Consider the following 23709-nt stretch of genomic DNA (forward strand, 5'->3'; position numbering starts at 1 on the left):
CTACTTTGCCTTGTGGGAAGGGAAAAAACTCCAAGCTGCCAAATTAAGAATCACTGTCCCTAAAGGCTTTAGGGGCTGGCCTTTGTGGGGCTGGTCTTAGAGTACCTTGGTCTCACAACACACCTTCCCTGAGCCTCACTCATCTCTGAGCCCAAATCTGTCTGCTGCTCTGCCTAGGTAATTGGAGAGGATTGTTTTAGGTCACCCTTTCCTGAAGACAAAACAATCCCTTTGGTTTCTCGATTAGAAAGCCCAACAGATTGAGTGACAAGGAAAAGTTTTTGATCTTGCTATTACAGTCACCTAATTAAAATGAGATGCAGATGCTCCAACACCAAGTAATTTTCACCTCACTTACTTTGGCTTCAATTACAACCCTTCCCTACTGACTTATGCTGTTTAAATTACAAAGTTAGAAGGAAATATGACTATTTACCTGTTTCTATTCATACATATAAGTCTAACACATTATCTTTTCTCCCCAAGCATGAAATGTGATCACAGGCTTTCTCTTCACCCTGGAAATGAGGGGAATAAATCTTTGGTTCTTAAATAAAATTAAACACAAATAAGAATTCAAATCAGTCAACACCTACGTCAGTCTTCAAGAGACAACTTTGTTTCACGCAACACACACACACACACACACACACATACACACACACCACTTTGGAATATATAATTTCCTTTCCAAAGTTGACTGGCTATGGACTCTGACCCGTCTGATCAGGGAAAGTTAATTGTTTCCAGAGTAGTTACCTTTATTGGGTACATAATTAAGTAATCATTGCAAGGCAGTTGGAATTACATATATATTTTATACCAGAGCTGCCATAGTTGATTGCAACCAAGCCTCTCCCTATTCACTAAGAAGCATATTTGTGTTCAGAGACAAGGCTTTGTTTACTGTGAACAGGGCTTCAATTGTCTCACAAACAAACAGCAACAAGCAAACACAAAGAGAACAGCGGGGGTTCTAAGAAGAATGCCCATTTTCTCCTCCCTCTGAGTGGAATCTGTCGGAGGTCATTTGTGAGAGGGGTGAGTGGAAGATGCTGGCTTATTCAGAGTGCCATAGCATAGGTCTGTGTGATGATCAGCCAGGCACTGCTGCCCCGAGGGCAGGAGGAAGGCTGGGCACCCACGCCAGAGAAGATGGTGCTGTCTGTCTTGCACCACACGCACTTACAGCTCACTAACTCAAGGAAGGTTTGTCTGTGGCAGTAGCAACGTGGAATGAGGGGTAGCGACATGGAGGAGGAAGACGGGTCCCTAAGTAGAGCTGAGCTCTCTCTTCTGTCTCCTAGTGGAAGATTTTTCTAGGCACTCAACAAAATCATTCAATCATCGATATCAGGGTTAAAGTCAGATGGTTGCTTTGGTACCCGTTGTGCTACAGTGACCGTGGAGCTGAAGTGAAATGACAACAGTGGATATTTCTTACATGTCTCTTACTTTCAAACTAACTTTACCTCCATGTTCTGAGGCTGGACAAGTTCTTCACCCTTCTAGGTACAGGGAATTTCTTCTTCTCTGCTTCTGATTCATCCTGGGTTCTTATAAGCTTCCTAAATTTTTTTTGTGATCTCTGTGGACTGAACAGGATGAAGCAGCTACAAAAGCTGAGGCTTTCATCCTTTTTCTTTCACAGAGGCAGTTGGTGTCACAGCCACTAAAGTGGCAGGGTGCGCCCCCAGAAGGGAGGTCCTGTCTTGGGCTTCAGCTCCCTCTTTTCCTGCTTTGTTGACAGTTCCTAATAACACTGCTGGCATCAGGGCTCTGCAGACGCAGGAAGGAAGAGATGTGTTCTTTAACGATGGAAAAATATTAGAGCACAATGCCCTTAAAATAGAATGTGTGTGCCTAGCCTTTATTTTGGGGACTTTATTGTTGTAACGGTCTCCCCTGGGAAATGCTGTAGGAGACTCTTTCCCTTCAGTGAAGCGGAGTAATTGTGTAAACTAAGGTGTCCCCAAGAGAGCTGAGGGGGGTGATGTGGACACACAGGTTTTTGAAATATGACTGCATTATTATGTTGATCAGTGCTCAATAGATCCCTTCTCTCTAAACTCCTGTTTCTTTGAAGTGGGGACAATCATATATATGCTGCCCACCCCACTAGGCTGTTATTAGGATTATGCAACATAATGGACAAGATTATATCTGCAAGCTGTAAAGTGCTACAAATGCAAAATGTCATTGTTGTTGACAATTGGAAGCCCTGCCCCCCTCTAGGGGGTGGGGGGTACCCTTCCACTTTTCATTTTTTATTAAATAAACCTTAGCCATATTACTGAAATTCACACTTCTGCTTTGACATGGGACTAGATGTGCAAAATGTTCAGTATTCATGCCAGGGAACTAATATGAAGTTTGCTAGGAGCAGCTCACTTTCTGAGCACCCCATAATGTGTGTGGTAAGGGCAGTTGTGATGCACAGGAAAAAAGAGAGTGGTTGGCTCATGAAATGGTTTTTCATCATCTTTCTCATCCTAGGAAACCCCTAAGAATCTGCATGAGTTTCTTTCATGTTAGTGTCCTGGCATTTGATATTTTATACAATGTCACCCTCATCTGTTTTGTTGTTGTTGTTGTTGTTCCTCTTGAAATCCATCAATGAAAAGTGCTTCTGATTTCATGGTTACCAACTTTCCCCCTTCATTAGCTTCCCCTTATTTGGACCATTATTGCAGCCTGTTAGCAGGAGGGATGACTTGCTTTGGGAATGACGTTAATGATTCTCAAGAGAGTCTTCTATCTGAAGGTGATTAGGAAGAATGAAAAAGTTGTTAGCTGCCTCAGCCAGTGCCAGTGGGCTAGCAGGGACCTGTGTCTCGTCTCCTCTGCAAACGTCCTGGGTCCCATTTCTTAAACCGTAGTTTATGACACTCACCTTTGACCAGAAAGTGCTTAAGTGGAACCCATGTTTTACCAGGGAAAGGGTAGAACGCCCTCCCAAAAGGACCACTTGGTCAGTATACATGGGTTCCAACCTCTGTGACATTTTTGATACTAGACACCAAGAGGAAAAAGCCCCGTGACATTTGTGTATGCACATGTGTGCATAGATGTGTTTGCAGAGGGGAATGAGAAACCCCCCACTATTCAGCTGCCTCTCTTGATTTGCTCAAATTTCATTTCCATTTGCTAGAGGGACATCTGCACATTTCCCTGCCAGCCGCATTTAATACACATCAGTTCAGCCGTAACCCTCTGTAGAGGTCAACCGCCCCCTAACTCCAGTCTTCCCCGGGGGGGTTAGAGTGAGGGATACACAATACTCTAAATGGAATATTGAAGATCCCCATCTGTCTGACAGTCCCAATCAATAAATGTGAGCCCTTCCTTCCCACTTCTGTAGAAGAGACACGTCATCACCTGGTTTTAAGACAAGGGAGAGATGTGGGTTTCTAAGGGTTACTGAGTCCAAGCACCCAGCTGTCACAGGGCTGAGCCAGGAAAAGGATTATGCTCTTAATCAAGTTATTTTGTTACTAAAGGGTTCTTTTAAATTCCCCTCACCACTTCCCCTCAAGCAAAATGTACCAGTGTCTGAAATGAGAGGTGCTTTTCTGACACTTTTACTTGCTGAATGACTTTTTGTTGAAAGAGCTTTTGTTCAGGCAGTAAAACCTAGGCACTGGGGTCCAGGAGCATCTGATTTGGCTTCTGCCAAATTACAAGGCTGAACAATGAGACCAGTTTTTTGTGTTTATCTGACATGGCCCTTGAGGAAAACATTCAGGTCCAAGATGTCATCTCTGATCCCATGAAACACCTAGCCTGGTAGCTGCATCAGGACAGCCACTGCTTTGGAAAAACAGTCTAAAAGCACTGCAGAAACCTTTAACCTTGTAAAAATCAAGCAAGCAAGCAAACACAATAAAAAATCAGGGTTGTCTGAGGCAGTTTTTGTGTCTGAGCAGGGACATCCCCGGGGCTCCAGATAAAATACTGGCTACACCTGTTCAGCCTCTTTCACCTCTTCAGCAGCCCAGAACAAAGCTGACTGCAGCAAAAGCCACGAGACCAAGTATCAGGTTGCACTGCGGGGACTGTATGCTTCAAACCTACATGATCCAAGCTTCTTTCCAACCCCTTGCCTTGGCCCAGATGAGGGGATCTAGGAAGCCCAGCTGGTGAAGGGTGGGTGTGTATGAAGGGCTTCCTATGAGAAAGGATGACTGAGAAAGATGGGGATGCTATCTAGATAGGTGAGCGGGATCAAATCTTTCTAGCTAGTATTACTCTACTGATCTGAATGAATGGAGGAAAGAGACTATGAATTTGTTTTCAGAATAGCTGTTCTACCACTAGTTTTGGAGCATGAGCAAATCCTTTCACTCAGCGGACCTCAGCTTCCCCCAGGATTTTTTTTTTTTTTTTTTTGAGATGGAGTCTTGCTCTGTCACCAGGCTAGAGTACAGTGGCACAATCTCAGCTCACTGCAACTTCCACCTGCAGGGTTCAAGCGATTCCCCTATTCTCCCGAGTAGCCGGGACTACAGGCACATGCTACCACGCCTGGCTAATTTTTTGCATTTTAATAGATGCGGGGTTTCACCATGTTGGCCAGGATGATCTCAATCTCCTGACCTCGTGATCCACCCACTTCAGCCTTGCAAAGCTTCCCCCATTTTTAAAATGAAAGGATCATGCTAGATGTTGGTCGTTCTGTCAGTTTGGTATAACCAGACATTTGGGTATAACTGGACAGAGCTAACCTGCCAATTACATACCACGGAAGTTCTTTCTGGCAAAAAGGGACGACCACAGAGCTGAGTCTGTCCTAAAGAATCTGACCTTGGATGTGGGGTTTTCACTTGTGTTGCTCTTACACACTTGACATGCCATCTGGCAAACTGCCCAGCTGACCTGCCGTCCCTCTCTGGGCCAATCCACTTCCCACATAATGGCCAAGTAGCTTTCCCAAGCACAAGTGTCTGTTGTTTTATTTACTCCAAAGCAGGGGAGCACTCCTGCTTCAGCTAAAATCCTAGCATATGGGAACCAGGTCCCTCCTGGCCTGTCTCCAACCCCCCTTTCCTGGACTTGCCCTGCCAAGCTCTCTCACAGACCCCGCACAAGGCCTGCTGAACCTTTTGCTTCCCAAAGAGCACACTTGGTGCCTTTGCAAAGGATGTCCCCTCTGCCTGGGCTAGTTGTTCAGAGAACTCGTTCTTTAAGAACCAGCACAAATATTGTGACCCTAACATCTAGGGAGCTTCATCAGTACTTTGTTCTTACCTCCAAATGGCAACTACAATGGCCATGTCAGTCTCTCCTTGCAAATGAGGAGGTAGAAACTACATTCTAGTCAACTTTGTGCCTAACAGAGCCAGGCGCTATGGATGTAATTCAAGAAACACAATTGGAGATGGCAATCTAAAGGTTACTGGGTTACTATAGGTATGAACTGAGGCCTCAACCTGCAGCTTCCCACAGTCAACTGACTTAAAACATCAAAAAAAAAAAAAAAAAAAAAAGTCAGAGGGTCAAAAGTAAAATACTATAGCTGAAGACTTATTAAAATAATTGTTTTAAAAACACCCCTAGAGGAAAACCTGATCTAGGCATTTCATAATGCTCTTTTGCAAAAGAAGAATCAAGCGCTGTGTCCCAATATACCTCCAACCGTGTCTACTGGGTTACAAAAGATAAATGCTAACAAGGAGTAAAATCCAGCCCCCTCCACCTTATTAATATGTAAAAAGACTGAAGTCACATCTGTGCAAAGATCTATTTTTAGTGGACCCTACATACTAAAATCCTAGCCTTGATCTCTTAAACTATCAAGCCTACCATAAATGTTTGATGATGAACAAGCCCATAAAAAGAAAATGCATAAAATGAATAGAAGGAGCCAATGCGTGCTCTGCCTTTTAATTACCGATGGCTTCTGCTAAAATCCTGCTCCAGGCTGGGTTTGAGCAGAGAAACCGTCAATAATTTGGGTGGGGGTGGCTGGGTGTGGACACTGCAAACAAATACATCAAACTCTATAGTTATGTACGCTTTGGAAGCCAGACAGAAATGGAGGAAAGAGTAGAATCATACCCACAAAGGGTGGGGAGAGCAGCTTGAAAAGGAAAAATTAAGAGATAAATAAAAGCATTCAGGACACAAAAGATAATGTAGAACAGTCAGGTTTTATTACTTTTAAGTAATAAAGAGCCTTTTCCTTGCTTTTTTCCTTTTTTCCCTTTCTTTTCTTTCTTTTTTTTTTTTTTTTTTCCTTTTTTACAACATACATTAAGTCGTGAATCAGATGTTAGGGGATGTGGAGATGGAAGGAAAATTGGTGACATCACAATATTTTTACAACTTTACAACAAATACAAATCTGAATTTGTTGCATCTACCAGTGTCTAGCAAGGGTGGAAAGCAAAGGCACACTTGGGTTTATGGACCCTCCCCCCACACACAGTGGGGAAAACAAATGGGAAGAAATACTTAAATGCAGAAGACCAGCTCAATACATGTGGGTATTTTAGGGTTAACACCAGAAGTGATGGGTTGTGGGGGCGTAGGAATGTGGATGTAAGTTTTGACACAGGTCTCCTTAACAGCTGAGGCAGTGAGGCCCACAAATACTGGACAAGACAGCCGCTCACGTCAATGATGGGTACTGTACAGCCAGTACTCTCGGGAGTCAAGCATGGGAAAGAAGGGGTCAGGGGATACAGACCCATCGCCTTCCTAATTTCTGCATTTCTAGAGAAAATTCAAGGAAGAAAACAGTATTTCAATTTCTAGAAAATACTTCAGGGTTTCAGGGGACAGAGTTTACAGGATGTGAACATGGATTCCATTACAAAAGCCAAAAAAAAAAAAAAAAGTGAAAACAACCACCACCATCACCTACCCCTAACAACAGCAAAACTGCAATGGATTTTGGAACAAAGGGCTCCACCCTCAGCTAAGTACTTAGGTCTGAAGGCAACCAACTGATTATGGAGGCTCCACTTTTTCACTATCCAACTCAAAACTGTCATTGTCAGTCTTTTTTTGAATTCTTTTTAAAGACAAAACTAAACCCAGAAGATCCAACTGGAAATAAAAACGGACAAAGAGACCACCAAATATACTGTATAACTGTTTAAAACAACAACAACACTGCTCATGGTTTACAGTATGTGGACAGTTCCTTTGTTCATGATAGAGTAAACAAAAGTCCCTTTTGTGTTGAGCAAATGAAAACCAAGGGGAGAAAAACACACATCACCTCCCATCCCCTAAAAACAATAATAACAAAATAAAAAATAAAACAAAAAATCCTTTGCCCCAGTCAACGTTTTTGCAGCATCCATTGTGGTCGGCCTTGTACCTGGAGTTACTCATTAATCACAGCAGGGACCAGCCTGCCTGCATCTATTTCCATGTCATTTCTTTGTGTGCACTGCATGTGTGTGCTATGCACATGGCTTGGGGACTCCTCCCAGGTGTCTGCCCAACCACACACAGCCTGCTCTCTAGCCAGTGGACACAGCAGAAAAGAGGAATGGGACGTTAGTCCCTTTTCTGCTAGCAAATCCTTATTTGCTAATCACCGTATTGAAATAATCTAAGGGAAGCAGGGAGCTCTCGAGGATGAAAGGGGATTTGCCACCCACAACACTGGGGTCCATGCTTGGCAGCACAGCCAAAGGGTGGTTCGAGTTGGCACAACTAGAAGGCAGTGTGCATTGGAGGGTGTGGTGCTGCCCAGCGTTCTCAGGCTGTAGCATGACAACTATCACCACTGCATTCTTCCATCTGCTTGACTCCAGTCTTCCAGAGGGCTGGAGGGGGGGTGGGGGGAAGGGAGGGTTAAATAAATATCTGCACTTATTTCAAAAGGGGGAAAAGTTGATCATAATGACAGTCTACACGTGTACACAACTCAAGGTGTAAGGCACAAATTTACATGTGGAAAACAGGCTATTCACAGATGTAACCCCACGAAGAACCTGTGTGATCAAATCATTAATTTATGCAAGGTAGCAGCCAGCATATTAATTAGTTCACACCGTTTGTGGATTTTGTTTGCTGTCTCACATGCAACATGAAATGAGATGGCATATTGCAAGCTGGTGCCTTCACAGAAAGTCGGAACCATGGACAAAACCATGTTGGCACCAATAGGATATGATGTGCCATTCTAAAAGCTTCTCTCCTGATTGCTTTAGAAATTAGGATCTGGAAGGACTTTGACATGAATTAATTTTTTTGCATGTTTATAGGCCAGAGACCTGACCAGCAAATGAACTGATAGATTTAAATAAATATTCCTCTCCTAACTTTTTCCTTTAGCTACAGACCAGACAGTCCAAACACAAAGCTCAGAATTCCAGCTCCAACTTATTTACTCAGTGAATTTATTGTAAAAATAAAGAAACTCAATTATTCCAGTTAATGGTTTTCACGTTAAATAGTTTAACTTTCAATGGGCTTTCGGAAGAGCTGTTCATAGGATATCTGGAAGAGTCCTTTCCTTAAGGAAAAACAGGGTGAACAATAAATAAAGAGTTACTTGCGTTAACGGTCACGTTATTTCATTAAAAGAGAGGAGGAGCAGAAATCTACGACATAGTTGCCCAACATGGCATTTATCTGCTGTAACAGAAAGCTGTAACACTGGCGGGCATTTCACAGTATTTGCGCATAGTAAACTTCTGCCATTGTTAAAGTCTGAGTTAGAATTATCAATGAATTCTTTTTTTTGTCTTTTTAAATTTTCATGATTTTAAAAAATGTATTTGTGTTTTGCAGGTTGGAACGCAAACCCAGTGTGGCCACGTCCCGTTAAGTTATGGACAAAATGTTTCAGTTTCTGTTCACCTCTGTGCGTGTGTGTGTTGTGTGCATGTGTGTGTGTATATGCGGGATGGGGTAGGTATGTGCTTTTGGCTCATGTTTGTGATGATAACTGAAGTCTTTTGTGGGACCGACCTATTGTAGGGTGTGGGGGAAGAGTGAAGGAAGAGAATGGAGGTGAGTCCCCGCCGTTGCAAACCTTCACCAAACCACGCGGCCCAATTTTCGTGCGTACCCCTGTGTCCCAGAGAGGAGGACCCAGCGTCCTCGGCTCGTCCTCGGCTCTGCCGCGGGCCATCTTGGTCTGGTGGGTACTCGAGGCAGTTGAGAACCTTGCTGAGCTGAGCGGGCACCTCGCCTTGCCTGCTGGTTCGACACCTGACCCCCTCCCCCTGGGATTATGTACACGCATCATTGGGTTTCATGGATGTGGAAAGGGGAGCAAAGGAAGGTTTGGGGGGTACGTCCGGCTTTAGCGAGGGCGTACGCTTCAGCCCCGACCTCGTCAGTGAGTTGCAGGCGTTGAGGCTGGGCTGCCTGGAGACAGTCACGGCCTGGCCAGATGGCTGGGAGCTGTGCACCTGGATGGAGTCCACCCTCTGCGGGGCGGGCGGCGGGTTGTCTCCCCTGCCAAAGCTCTGGTTTCTGGAGAGGTGAGAGGAATTGGAGGAGTTAGTATTGTTTCTTTTGAGAGTGGTGGCCTGGTGGCTTCTCGTGAGCGAGTTCGTGGGGTAGCTCCTCTTATAGTCAACCCCGTAGGAAGAGGAATGGTGCATTTCCAGCCGCTTGCTTAGACCGGTCTGAGACAGGGAGGCTCCCGGGGGGCCCAGGGAGGCCTCCCGTTGTGGAACTTTGGGGGGCAGGCTGTCCAGGTTCTCCACAAGGTTCACCCCATGGTTGGGACTCTTGCTGCTGAGATGTTCCTTGATGGTCTTATACTCCAAGGTGGCTGCCTGGTCCTCCAGCGCCATCTGGGCCACCTCGCTCATTTTGGGCTGGTCCACATACTCATGCTGGTAGCCCTGCTGCGTGATGGGAAGGACCACCACGCTGGGGATGTGGCTGGGGGAGGCCCGCAGGGGCAGGTCCGTGGGAATCACAGGGGAGCCCATGGGGGGCAAGTCCTTTGTGCAGGCATTGATGAGGTTCTGGTTCCTCTCCCACTCGCGGCTGCCGCGGCTGGGCTTCCGCTTCTGCTGCAGCGTTGGAGTGGACTCTGGGGTGGGGAGGGCGGTCAGGTCCAGGTGGTGCTGGTCTGCTTTAATGAGCATCTTGGCCGTGTTGCCCGGAGTGGCGAGCTTGCCGTTGTGCATGAGTGGCGTGAGGATGGCCTCCGGCTTCGGGTCTTTGGATTGAGTGTCCCCAAAGAGGCCGCTGAGCTTGGTGACGCTGCTCATGGAGCCCCGGCGCGAGTGGGTGAGCTCCTTCTCCTTGCGCTGCACCACGGCCACGTCTTTGCGCCGGTGATCACAGACGCAGTAGACGGTGATGCCCGAGAAGACGGCCCCCATGACGAAAGCCAGGATGACTGCAATGGCCAAGAGGGTGACGGGAACCAGCTGGTCGTGGCCTTTGAGGTAACTTTCCCGAATCACTCCTGCAATAGACATCGCATATGGCGTTAAGAAATGAAAGCACACCCCGAGGCTTGTTTTTGTTTAGCATTCACCTTGTTAATTAATAACAGTAATAAGTGACAATAGCACCTCTGCACAACTTGTCTTCCAAGCTCAGCTTGCCAAACATTAACTAATTAATCCTCCCCAATCCCCTCGTGTGCAGTATGTAAATGGACTCCATTTGTAGCCTTCTTTGTTGTCTAAAAAAGTGTGGTTCAGGCCGGCTGCCATGGCTCATGCCTGTAATCCCAGCACTTTGGGAGGCCAAGGCAGGTGGATCACGAGGTCAGGAGTTCAAGATCAGCCTGGCCAAGATGGTGAAACCCCCGTCTCTACTAAAAATACCAAAAATAAAAATAAAAATAAAAAAATAAAAAAATTAGCCGAGCGTGGTGGCAGGGGCTTGTAATCCCAGGTACTCTGGAGGCTGAGGGTAAAGAATTGCTTGAACTTGGGAGGTGGAGGTTGCAGGGAGCGGAGATCAGACCACTGCACTCCAGCCTGGGTGACAGAGCGAGACTCCATTTCAAAAAAGAAAGAAAGAAAGGAAGGAAGGGAGCGAGTGAGGGAGGGAGGGAGGGAGGAAGGAAGGAAGGAAGGAAGGAAGGAAAGGAAGGAAGGAAGGAAGGAAGGAAAGGAGGGAAGGAAGGAAAAGTGCTGTTCACTCTCTTCAGTACCTGCACTTTCTACTCTGCTTCACTCCATGGAATATGGGAGGTTTTGGCTTTCAAAAGTTATTTATCTTTCTTTCCCTCTTTATGGCTTTTTAATCTTCCCCTCCTAGAATTGGAATAACTAAGTTATCCTGAGTCTGGAGGAAGAGGCAACAATTTTACGCATGTTAACCGAACAAATCACACAACACTCTAGGCTTCCAGTTGGGATGTTTTCCGATGACCCCCTTGTGGCCACCCGAGCCTCTGTCTGGGGAAAAGTATGTTTGCCTTTCAAGCAACTAGAGGAAAGACAGTGTGTGTCGTTTTTATTTACACTGAGAGAATAAAGCTAAAGTTCACAGACTACAAATGTTTGTGCTGATTTTGCATCACCTCTCAAAAAAAAAAACAACAACAGTGCCAACTCAATTTCAGGTGAATATGCTGAATATTTGAATGAAGCTTGAATGAAGCTCTCTCATTGGAACTGAAAGAAGATTTAGAAATAAGACCGTTTGGGGCACTGTAGTGGGTTTAAGTGTTAGGTCCCATTATTGCACCTAGAGTTTGCTGTCACAGTGAGATTTTTCAGCAGAGCTAATCTCTTCAATTTAATAAAAATTACGTGACTACACCCGTCCATAATCTTACACTACATTAACCAGGATTCAGTGTTTCCGAAGGAAGGTGCTTTCGCTATTCCTGCTTAATCAGCCACCCAGCTGAGCGACTCTAATCAAATGCAAACACTGAAGCTTTTATTTTTTAATGCCAAGTGAGAATACACATCACAATTGTCAGATCTTAAGTGCTTGATGCAGTCGCTAAAAAATAAAATCTCAAATACCTCAATTCCTGCCTCTGGAGAGTGAAAGAACACGCATACATTAGAGGCACTGCATGGGCTGCAGAAATGTAAACATTGTTCCTATTATGGAAATGATAGCAAGACAGAAAATGTACCTTCTCTGGTCTCGGGAGACACATTTTTCATCTACTAAATCAACTCTTTCTGGAATATGTTTAATGTATTTTACTGGCAGGTATCAGTGGCACAGAATTAGAATGAAAGGAAATAAAAATCTCTACCCCTTCCCAAACCCACAACATGCAACCCTTAAACTTCTACTGAAATGTTGTCTTTGTCACAGCTGAGACCTTGAAGCTTTGTCATGGGGGTTTTTCTGCTAAAATATTTTGATTTCTGAAGTGATAGTTTTAAAACCCAGAAACCTTAGCCTGAAAAGTACATTCTCTTTTTCTTTCCTTCCTAAGGGTCCTCCTCCCTTCAGTTGTGACATCACAGTTGGTTGCTGTGGAAATGATTGTCCTGTGACAAAGGATTGTGACTTAAGTAGAAGCAGCAAATATCTCTTAAGAAATAAAGATTCTGTGACCCAACAAATACCCTCGGTAATAAAAGGCAGTTGAGGCAATTCACCATAAGGAAAGAGTGTGCAAGATGGTAAGATATCAAATAATTTCCAAATGTGATGCTTTTCAAATATTTCCAGATTTATCTCCATCAGCTTTTAAGGGGTAGAAACTGAGAAGCAAAAAACAGCCGGATAATTTGGCTGTAACTCACACCTTTTATGTGTGAAGCTCCCCAAACAGCGGGGTGTCCTGCATTCAAATATATTTTAATACCTATTCACCAAGGAAGTGTGCTAATGAAAATTTTCTTTCTTTCTTAAATTTGCATTTCCTTATTATGCTAAAATAGCAACTCATTTTTCTTCAATTTTGATTATGTATGGGGTTCCACTGAACATCATTTTTAACCCTCTACATATAATTGCACACAAATGTACACCTGTGGATAAAATGGGTTTTAATTTCCCTCATTGACTTGGTGATTTCAGTGGGAGTTTAACACAGGCTAGATCCCAGTGATGGGGTAGGGGTGTATTACGTATGTTTTTCATGGCTATGAGTGTTTCATGAAACCCTTCCAGGCAACCAAATTTAGGGGGACTGGATATTCCCAATAAATGTGTATTATAATAGGAAGCTATTTATAATTGACTTTGGCATTCTATTATTTAAATTGCCCTCTCAGTTTAAAAGGAACATGGAGAGAGTAAAGCTAGAGCAATCCGTTGGTTTCCCTGGGAGAATTGCAAATTTTTCACATGTATCCATTGCTTCTTAGCCTTACTTGTAGCTCCCAAATATCATTCTTCTTTCATGTCTGAAGGTCCTTGGCTATTTTGGACTCATGAAAGCTACTTATTCTTTCACTGGGAAGAACTCTTTTTTAGTGGATGATATTTGAGTTCAGGTTTTTGGTTGTTAACAAGTTAAGTAGGATCTGACCTTTCAGGAAAATGGTATCTCAGACAGATTTTTTTCCCCCGTCTCATTTTGTTATATAAAGAGTGGCCTTAAAAACATTTTTGCATCTCTTCATCTATCCATGGGGAGGCACAGGGCTTTCCTCATCTGCTGGTGTAAATTCAGAAATGTCCAAAGATAGAAACAGATCAGAGAGTAAGTTGAAAGTGCAGTTGAAGAAGATAAGGTAAACGTTATTTTTGGAAATGCCTTTCAAACTTAAAGCTTTCTGCTTGTATCATGAAAAAGGCCAAAGAAGCATTCACAGAAATGATCAAGTCAACTTTGTGGCACAGCCATTGTGAAGGCTTGGAAACAGCAGACTGGTCAGTGGTGGTGATGTAAGCAGCTAGAGAAGATCTCAGTGGGCTTGGAATTGCAGGCTCCCACTTACTGGCTGAGCGACCTTTTGGCAAGTGGTTTAACATCTCTGGGCCTCAGTTTTTTAATCTGTAGCATGAGGTGAACACACCTAATCTTACTGCCTTACTGGGTTGTTACAAGAATCAAAGGAAATAAAAAATAGGAAAGAGCTTAAATGCTGTAGTTTGCTGGATAAATCTAAAGCTCAAAAGAAGCCACAAAGGAGGAGTGGTGGGTTAGTGGCTCACAGAGGGCTTCCAAGTGATAGTCGCAGCTGCTCCATTGGATTCCATTTGCTATTGGTCTCCCACTGGAGAGGAGTAGACCTGTGCTTGCAGGTCTAAACTTCATGCCTTCTAAATGCAGGCAAAAAGGTGATATGAGATTTCGAAGCAATATAAGGGAACACATACTGTTTCAGGATGCCTATAGTTACTGAATTTTGAAATAATTAAAACAACAAAAGTGGAAAATGTTGGCAATTATAGTTGGATTCTCAGTGGAGTACAAATCCTGGGCAAGTACCACATTTTTTCTGCATTTATAACCCTTGCCATCCACAGAGCTTTTAGTTGGATAACTCAATACTTGATTGCTGAATAAATGGTTTTTCAATACATTGTAGAGCTATTTTTAAATGAACTTCTAAACTTAGTGGGTCATCTTTAGAGCGACTATCCCCTTGCTTTTGAAGTCATGGAAATAAATTCTATCCAATCATATAAAAGAACTTTAATAGTAGCATCTATCAGACAAATAAAAATAAATCTATAAAGGTGCTCAGTAATTTGCTCAAAACAATAAGAAGAGAAACTTTCAAAAATGAAATTAGTTCTGGGAAAAATCCAAAAGAGTCAATGATGATAAATGGGTTATTTGCAACAACTGAGTGCTCCAGTGGAACTGAATAATTACAAAAAAAAAAAAAATTGCATCCCTGCAAAGGGCAAAGGGCAAACGGCAAACGGCAACAGGCTAGAGCTGAATATCCCTTGCTTCAGATGTTGCATGGAAGCCCTGGGCAAGTGAAGGGCCCTTGGAGGGTGGTATACTCCCCTCCTCAGGTATCCTCCCACTGCAAAGAGAACAATCAGAGTTGGCTTCTCTACCCTAGGGTCTTGAAATTCCTTCCTCTTCCAACCGCTGCATCCTCTTCTGCTCTCACCAATTGAAAATGGGGCATTAGTAATGAAAACAGTATTTGAAAAATCCTTTGCATTGATTCATTAACCACCAGCTATTTCTCACCAGTCATAAGGTACTAAATGGTTATTCTTTCCACCTTCCTATTGCAGGAAGCAAGGCACACCCTGGCTTAGAAATTTCTCTGAAATCATGTCTTAAATTGGCAGAACTGAGAAAGAATAGAATCTCCACTGTTTTTTTTTTTTTTTTTTCCTGAGGTGAGAGTTTTCAGATGCTGGAGGGAGGCCTCAGAGAAGTAATTTGAAGTTCTTTAGAGTCCAAAGCAATGAAAAGATTATGAAGGACCCTGCCCCAGGCCCTGCAACATGTGATTCAAAATAAGAACAATTGTAAACTGTAAACCAAGAGGAAGCCCAGTATAATTCTGACTTTTCCTATGATGACCATGTTAATAAATTTTGAAATATCAAACACTACATTCCTTATTTTAAAAAAATGTTTTCTAGTAGCCCTGCTCACGGATACTATTCTGTGCAAAGGGAACCTCGCACCAGGCTCAGACAATTTGCTTTAGAAATGATGTTTTCCCCTAACTTAGGGTTGGGTTGTGTCTTTATTATCACTCTCCTAGTATAACAAAGTTTTGGCTCCAAGCATCTTTGTGGCTGCCTTCAGCAAACATTTACCAAGCACTGCACTAGGTGTCGGGGAAGGACAACAATGAATGAGGCATAAACCAGCAGGGAAGAAGGCAAGTGCTTGCACACAACTCCATCCAAAGTGTGGCTATGTCATGAGATATATCACTTCTGCTTCAACAGTGGGCAAAAGCTTTACATTGGAGATGGTATTTGAGCTAAGCCTTAAAGATGCACAGGATTTTAGCTGGAGTGGAGAGAGCAACAAGAACTGAGGCTTGGAGGGAAGGAAAGGGAAGGCCGTAGTAATAGCAAATAGTCTAACTCCCTTCTAGTCTCTTAGGCTATAGGCATGAGCCACCCTTCCATACGCTAGCTTGCTTCATGGCTCTCATACAGGCTGTTCCCTCTGCCTGGAATATCCCTACTCACTTTCCCACTCATCAGACCCTATCTTTAGGGCTCAGCTTAAATGGGGAAGCCTTCTCTGACTCCTTAGGCCAGGTAAGTTCTTCCTTCTACAAGTGTCCCCAGAGCTCTGCATTTCCTTCATCCTAAAATCATCACTAGTATGATACTTGTTTTTCTCACCTGGACTGCTAAAACTCATCACTGAATCTTCAGGCAGAAAGGTGCTCAGTAAGTATCTTTTAAATAAATAGTAAAGGAATGCATACATGAATGAGCACTTGTAGAGAAAATATAAGAGCAAGAGCTAGAAACATCATTTGGAAGGCTGTGGGCAGCCTTGAATGATTAAAAAAGAGGTTTAGAAGATCTGCCACTCATAGAAGGAAAGTTCTTGGTTAATTTATCTGCAGTTTCTCTTACCTGAGAAAGCTAACTTTCAGCTTGCTCTGTTCCACATCGAATCCATTATCGAAAAACTCTAGGCTTCAAAGAGTCAGTATCATTGCATCAAAAGCACAGCTAGTCTACCTGCATTTATTATTACTGTTTTTAAAATTAAAACTTTCAATCTACTTATCCCCTGCACCTTACACAAACAGCTGGGAGATGTTATCTGTCCTATCAAAATGTGACGCAAAACAGACAAGCAAAAATACGGAAAACCAATCACACCTATTAAGCTAAATACAAAGGAAGAGCTCTACTCACCCCCACCCCAATTACCACCCTAAGTGTGTAAGACCCAGGCAGCCAGTAACCTAACTCGAAATGGTTAAGTGTGCACTTTCCCCTCTCACCCCCTTTCACTGGACGGCCTGTTTCTGAGCTGCTGTGATATGATGGATGTGTCTGTCTCCATAGTGAAGTGATTAATAGGCATCTGTGTAAAGCGGACCCGGTGACCACAAAGACAACAAAGCCTCTCTGTGTCCTTTAGAGAAATATGCAAAGGCAAAAAGGAGGATGGACATTTCCTCCATTACTGAGCCAGAGAGGGTTTGTGTTGGGTCTGAGAGCTAAGAAAGATGGCAAAACACCAAGAAAAGCCCCGGAGTAGGATCCCCTAAAAATAGATTCTTGATTCTGCTTTATAGTAAGACAAGCCTACAATTTCCTTGAAATCCTCATAACAACTTGAGTGAATGGAATCTAACAGCCCAATTTTTCGTGTTTGCAAATCTTATTGCAACAAAATGCCAGGCTCACGGTCCTGCAAGACAGTATGAATGAATGAACTAATCACGAGCCAAGCATCACCCCGCTAACCACACAGAGCCCGCTGTAATCCCTATTAAGAGGAGAAGAAAACAAACGGGAAAAACCCTAACTGGAGACAATTTATTCTCAAAGCCACACCCCAGCCAAGAGATGACCACACTGAAAGTGAAATGGGAACTCTCTGTGGTTATCTGGGCAGGAAGCAGCCTTCTTCTTGTCTTACGGCATAATGTGAACCAGATGGCTTAGGAATAAACGGACATGCCAGCAGCCATGGAAATGGGCTTGGAGTTTGTAACTCAAACTTTCCTGTTCCCTTAAGTGTGTGCATGTGTGTGTGTGTGTGTGTTTCCTGGCAGGCTACAGATTAGGTACCAGGAGGCGCCATGGTCTTCAAGATATATAAAGTTAATGACTGACCATGCCAAAGTAGAGGTAGCTTCCTGGCCTCGCTATTTAATATCCTCAATTCAGAAGCTATTTTAAAACTCACATATTGAAATAATGCTTGGTGTGGCTGACTGTAGACGAACCCACTTCCACTTCCATCACCTTTAAAAGTGATGCATTTTTTGTTGGGATGTCATCACAGGAATAGAAGGGAGAATGAGCCTGGAATTCATTCGATTTCATTTTTTTAGGGAAGAAACAGCTTCATTTTTCCCTGTGTGCTGGGAACGCTCAGTTCACTGTTCCTCCACTGCTCTACTGCTTTAGAAATGGCATTGCCAATGGGAGTGCTACAGCCAGAGCACGGACTGATGTCTAGACTGAGGGTCATGATAAGATAATTTTTAAAAGCCATGCCCTGGAATGTTGGTTTGTGGTTTCATGTGTTAGAACTGTTACTGTCCCTGTAAAGGTAATGATTCTTTTATGTTGGCAAAGTTTTAGCAGAGTCTGCAAGGAGTATTTTCCTGCTTTTTGAAGTTTTCTTTCATCAGCTTTCTTAAATAAGACTAGAAACACAATGTCTAAGTGATTTCTAAAACTAGACAAAGCATTTCTATTTTCCAACTTCCTAGTCCCATCTTCTTCCTTTACTCTCTCATAGGGCATCGAAGCCACAAAATGGAGAAGTGGACCTCCTTAAAAAATTGTGAAATTTGGGCCAGTCTTTGCTTGGATTATTTGATTACTTGCTTTGATTTTTCTCTATAAACAAAGATAAAACAGATATGAAGAAACAGGTCTGGTTCAATACTGCTAAATCTTCCAACTTGAATTTTCTAGAAATGTAGTTCTTGAGATCTGGTTAAAGATGAGACTGGGTGTTATTGGTTAAGAACATAAACTGTGAGCTCATAAAGACCTGAGTTTGCATGTTGGCTCTACAAATAGCTAACTGTGTGACTTTGGGCATGTCACTCGGTCTCCAGGCCCCAGTAGTGTTGGCTGTAAGATGAGCATTGTTGGAAGGATGAAATAGGTTGAATAAATGAACACAAAGCAGTCGGCATTGTGCAGAAAATGTGTTAATGCTCAATTAATAATGTAAGGACAGTGTTTCTAGAATGTTTGACAAGTTGCCTGTCTTGTACAGGTTCCAAGATTAGACTATTTTAAGGCAACACTTTGGTAGAGTTCAACTGTGTTAGCCAAGAGTGGAAAAATAAGGATTTAAAACTACAACAAAAGCTCGACTAGTGAACTTAAATAAGACAGCCCATCAGCAACGTGGAAAATGTCCTGAATCAGTGCCACTCAGCATTAACATCACCTGGAACTAGTTAGAGACACAAATCCTCAAGTCCTGCCCAAAGTTTCAGCACTAGAATCTCTGGGTTAGGCCCAGAAACCAGGCCTCCAGATGATTCTTATGTTCCCTAAAGCCTGAGAAATGCTATCCTGAAATGCCATAAATAATATTCCAGAAAACACATCTAAATGTTTAGCTTTAAAATCCAACCTCAGACACCACTGAGGCAGTATATAGCGAGACTTTCAAAATAATCTGTAAAATAAATAATAAATAAATGCACTAAGTATTCTTTGGTGTTCAAAGTATGTTCTATGTCTTTAATAGGTCTCATTGGATAATTTCTTTACTGTGGTTATCAAGCTCTGATAAAGAATATGAAATCGACCTTGTTTTATTGGAAAGACAATCAAATTCCTAACACTTTCCCTTGGTATCTGTCAAAAGCATGGCATATAGTGCAAAATACTGTGCTGCTACTCCTGCAAAAGAATCAACCCGATTTGCTTGCACCAAAACGGCTGAAAAATGTTTGTGATCTCTATTTGCTCTGGTATGAAAACATGGGGGGGAATTTCTGATACTCCTCATGTCTGTAACTGTGGCCATCAGATAGTGACTGGTACCACAGAGCTCACGTATGTCCTAGACTGGATCAGCCCAGGCATAACTCGTTCTCAAGTGCAGAAGAAGCAGAATGCTTGATGGAGTCCACCATTGGATAGAGTGGCCTCCTTTAAAGGCCTGCATCTAATATCATCTCAAAACCCACTCCCTCATCTCAACTTACAGCTATTAAGCAATGTTTGAGAATGGTTTAGGTGATGCCAAAATCTTTACCTTCATCTCTGCATGACTAGACAAAAGAAAAGAAACTCATGAAGGTTCTTCTCCTTTATATTCCCAGGGTGAAAAGAGGGACTTGAGTTCATGTGTCATTCCCCAAAGTAAGGTCCTGATTTACAATAATAAAAGATGCCTAGCACAACAGTTCACTCAACAGAGCTCTGTGCTTACTGATCTGCTGAGTTGAACTGAATCTGCAAATCCATAGAATTACATAAGACATTTTAAGTTACATTAAATTTCTGCTGTGTGCTTTTAAATCATGGAGTGCAAGACCCATCAGCACTTAGGGTATATTTATTACCTTAACAAATGTCAGATGATTGTGTCCAGTGCTATCTATTATTTATGAATAACAAGAGGCTGTAAGACTGGAAATGACATGCTTTAATATGTCCAAAAGGTTAGGCATAATGCAGTTTGCTGCCCTATAAATTTCTCGACACCATTTTCCTTCCTAATAAAGCATTGTCAGTGGTTGACTATACCGAACTTCCATTATTTCTATACAGTTCACGACTGCCTCTGATTTCAGTAAAAAAAAAAAAAAGTAATTGCAGATATCTGTTTGAAAAGGAATGCATCCTTTTGAAAAATATGAAATTTAAAAATAATTGGAGTGGAAAAAATTTTATTACGCCATTAAAAATGAATCTCTTTACAAAGAGAGTTGTCAGGCTACAGACTTATAAGAGCTTAAGAAATATTAATTAAGGGTGACAAACCTTCACATTGCCTGTAATTGGCTTTCTGACACCAATTAAGATCCCATCTACTGTGCACCCAGTATATTTCAGTATATCCAACTGCATTTCAGTAGTTTACTTCAGGGTGTTTCCACAATTTAAAGTGCTAAGAGATTTACATATGATGAGGTTCACATGGCTCCTTTCAGTCCCTCAGAGCAGCCCATAGGCTTTGCAAGAGTTTATCTATTACTTGCATAACCTACATCTCCCTGGAACCAGCAAATGAACCCAGCTTTTTCATCCTCTGTCTTTCCGGGATAATGGCGTGCGTGATGTAGTTAGTTTGAGCAAGCCCTACGTAGTTTGAGGCCATTCTCATCTATAATGTCAAGAAAAGAGAAGCTATTCTCAGGAAATTACCTGATTTCCACTGTTTTGCCCTCTGTGGACTAGTTTGCTTATGGAGCAGTGAAGTTTGCAAAGTAAAACTTCTAACAAGCCTTTTAAAAAAAAAAACTTGATGAAACTAGGCTATCAGAAAGAAAGGTCTGAGACAAAGCGAATATTATTTTCCCACTTTTCCACATAATGCAAACTACAAATTGATTCTTCACAATTTTATTGTTAGGACAAAACAAAATCTAGATGAACACGGTGCCATTGAACCAATTAAAGAGCAAATTTTTAACTACTCCAGATGTTCTGTTAATAAGATCACACTTAACCTAGTCCCCGTAGTCCTTGAAAGTTCCATTAAGCTGTCAGAAAACTTTGTCATTGTGTGTGTTTTTGTAGAAAAGATGGGAGAGAATGGGAAGAGACTGAGGGAAAAGGGTGGGGGTAAAGTGTCATGTCAAGTAGATGCAGCTTGAAAAAGTGGCTAGAGATTAAAGGTGAGAAGCACCTCTAGAAGGTGAATTGATTTTTTTAATACCCTAAGGTTTAAGTTGGCGTTTTAAAAGCAAAAGTTCAAGCCTCCATAATCATAATTTAAGTCCTTCATTTTTTGAGAAAATGAATGTTAGGTTAAAAAATAAAAGGTTAGTGGTATCCCTAGAAAAGAAAATTCAAATACTGGTGTGCAAATTCAGGCAGGCAGAGAGATGAAACAGCTTTCTACATGGCTGACATTTAACTTTTTTTTTTTTCCTTCTACCCTTTCCACAATAATCTCATCAAGACCTTAGATAAATTCAGCAAGTTGTCAAAAGGATACAAAATTAATTAGATCAAATCTACATCCATGCCCACACTACTGAAAGAACAATTACAGCCTCCCACATGAGCTTCTCGGCTTTGGACCCTCTCCCCCTGCACACGTTCAAGCATGGAAACCCACATCATCCATTTGAGAGCCCAGCACCTTACTTGCTCACAATATCATTTTCCTCAGTCTCTCAAAGAAAAGCCGGAGACTACATGTAGATTCCTTTTCTCATAGGTGACCAAGAAATATTAATATAGTAAAAATAAACAGTGGCATCCTGGATTATATTATTAATTAAGCCACCATGCTCAGCTGAACCCTACTGTTTTAACTAAAGAGAGGAAGAAGCCCAAGTTTGGAGTTCAGCTTGCCTGGGGTTTTACCTAGGATAGAGCTAGATAGGCAAGAAGCATCTACCAGGAAAATGCCGGCAATGTGTAGTAATAGACACTTTAGATCCAAAATTGATGCAAAATTCCACTTCCCAAACTTATTGTGTACATGTAATTAATAACCTAATATGATTAAATGACCAATTTATTATATATGTATCACCTATCAATCTTGCTATCTTAGTCTTTCCCCACTTCTACCCTCCTGTGGTCCTTTTCTTCCCACCATCTACCTTCCTATCCTCCACTGCCTGTCGCTAAAGCCAAAGCTCCTTGTCATGGCATTTAAGGTTCCAGGCTATGATTTCAATCTCATTTTCCATTCCAGTCCTCCATATACTTTAGTCACCGCACACTCCTTGCCTCTTTATCATCCCACTCTGTCATTTCACAGTGTGGTGTCTTGGTCATGGACTTTATTCAGCTTGGAATGCCCTTCTTCTTGTGAAATCTAACTTTTCCTTCAAGACTTTGCAAGGTCGTTCCTGTGTACCCCACTTGGAATTAGTTGTGCCTCCCCTTAGACTCCCTTAGTACTCTCCCTCCCCCTCTTTCCTTGACTTCCCTTACCGTCAGACTTCACTCTGCCCCAGCATTTAGATCACCTTTGGGTATCCCTCACTAAACTGTAAGCTGTCTGAATGCCAGGTTTACGTGAAATTCAAATTAGTATCTTCTGTAACATTCAGCATAAGGTTTATATATAGCACATGTTTGTTCAATTTCTGGTGAATGCAGGAAAAAAGAAACAAAGGAAAGGTTGCTGTCTTGCCTTTCTTTGAGATGAGATTGTCACCATTATTAAACTATTATTTTTTAGGGCTTTCAGAATTCCAGTTCTTCCCCTCCAAAGCCATGAAAATGACAGATGGAAAAAAAAAAAAAAAAAGAAAAGGAGGGCAGCCATATAATTTAGGAAGGAAAAAGGAATACATATGGTTAACATAACAGTTGTTAAAATTTTGAGGTTAGGTAAAACATAAGAGAACCAATAATTTTAACCATGCTCTTCTTTAAGAACAATTTGATTTCTGAGCCTTCCTTACTTGAAAGTGGCATTTGAAAGCCTGTTTTCAGTAATAATCTTTAAATTACTCTTTATCACATTTCAAACACATATATAATATTTCATAGTCATTCTCTGAACTTAAGTATGCTAAGAATATTTTTCGTGGAAAAAGATTTTTTCTTAAACATATCAAAATATGGGTTATTCTATATTTCCAAGAGTTAAAGGTCAAATGTAATATAGAAATCAGATCTTATATATTCACTGAGTAAGTAATCAGTAACATCTTCTATAGAATTATCAGGTAGCAAAGAGTATAAGTACTCTCAGTTCATTCGGATAAACAAAACTGTTTTAGTTAAAAGTATGTCCTATGCAGTATTTGGGGTATACTTACACTAACAATTATTTAGTTTTGTTTCAATATAAAAAATATTATTCAGGTGTAACTGCAATTCAAATAAACTGAACATCCTATATTTTGCCTAGCAACCCTACTCTTCTTCTCTCAAGCAGTATGCTTTAAATGACTCCCACAAATATTCTTTAAACCCAGTCTAAACTTTTAGTGATTAAAATTGTTAATCTCTTTTTTTTTTCGAGACGAAGTCTTCCTCTGTCACCCAGGCTGGAATGCTATGGTGCGATCTTGGCTGACTGCAACCTCCACCTCCCTGGTTCAA

General features: G+C 42.0%; 1 protein-coding gene, 1 long non-coding RNA gene and 1 pseudogene across 7 annotated transcripts in view; 1 reads left to right on the forward strand and 2 right to left on the reverse strand.

Moving 5' to 3' along the window:
- Nucleotides 1–6130: 6130 nt before the first annotated feature.
- LOC108586391 lies at nt 6131–7752 on the reverse strand (annotated as a pseudogene). The gene has a single exon (XR_001903663.3). The product of XR_001903663.3 is annotated as an uncharacterized LOC108586391 (transcript).
- SEMA6A (semaphorin 6A) overlaps nt 6131–23709 on the reverse strand; it is a 133548-nt gene continuing 115969 nt past the window's right edge. For 2 of the 4 annotated variants that reach the window (XM_009208927.4, XM_009208929.4), the window contains one exon: nt 6131–10393. In XM_009208927.4, the coding sequence (XP_009207191.1) occupies nt 9195–10393 (1199 nt within the window). In that variant the 3' untranslated portion in view covers nt 6131–9194. The remainder of the gene's footprint in view (nt 10394–23709) is intronic. The other 2 variants (XM_003900017.4, XM_009208928.4) reach the window with 2 other exon arrangements.
- The window catches only part of LOC103885346, a 60935-nt gene continuing 47305 nt past the window's right edge, over nt 10080–23709 (forward strand). The window contains exons 1-2 of one of the 2 annotated variants that reach the window (XR_004183805.1): nt 10080–10373; nt 12347–20298. This is a non-coding gene — a long non-coding RNA (uncharacterized LOC103885346). Of the gene's footprint in view, nt 10374–12346; nt 20299–23709 lie in introns of those variants that run through there. The other variant, XR_648379.4, reaches the window with a different exon arrangement.

This window comes from Papio anubis, chromosome 5 (genome assembly GCF_008728515.1).
Source record: "Papio anubis isolate 15944 chromosome 5, Panubis1.0, whole genome shotgun sequence".
Lineage (NCBI taxonomy): Eukaryota > Metazoa > Chordata > Mammalia > Primates > Cercopithecidae > Papio > Papio anubis.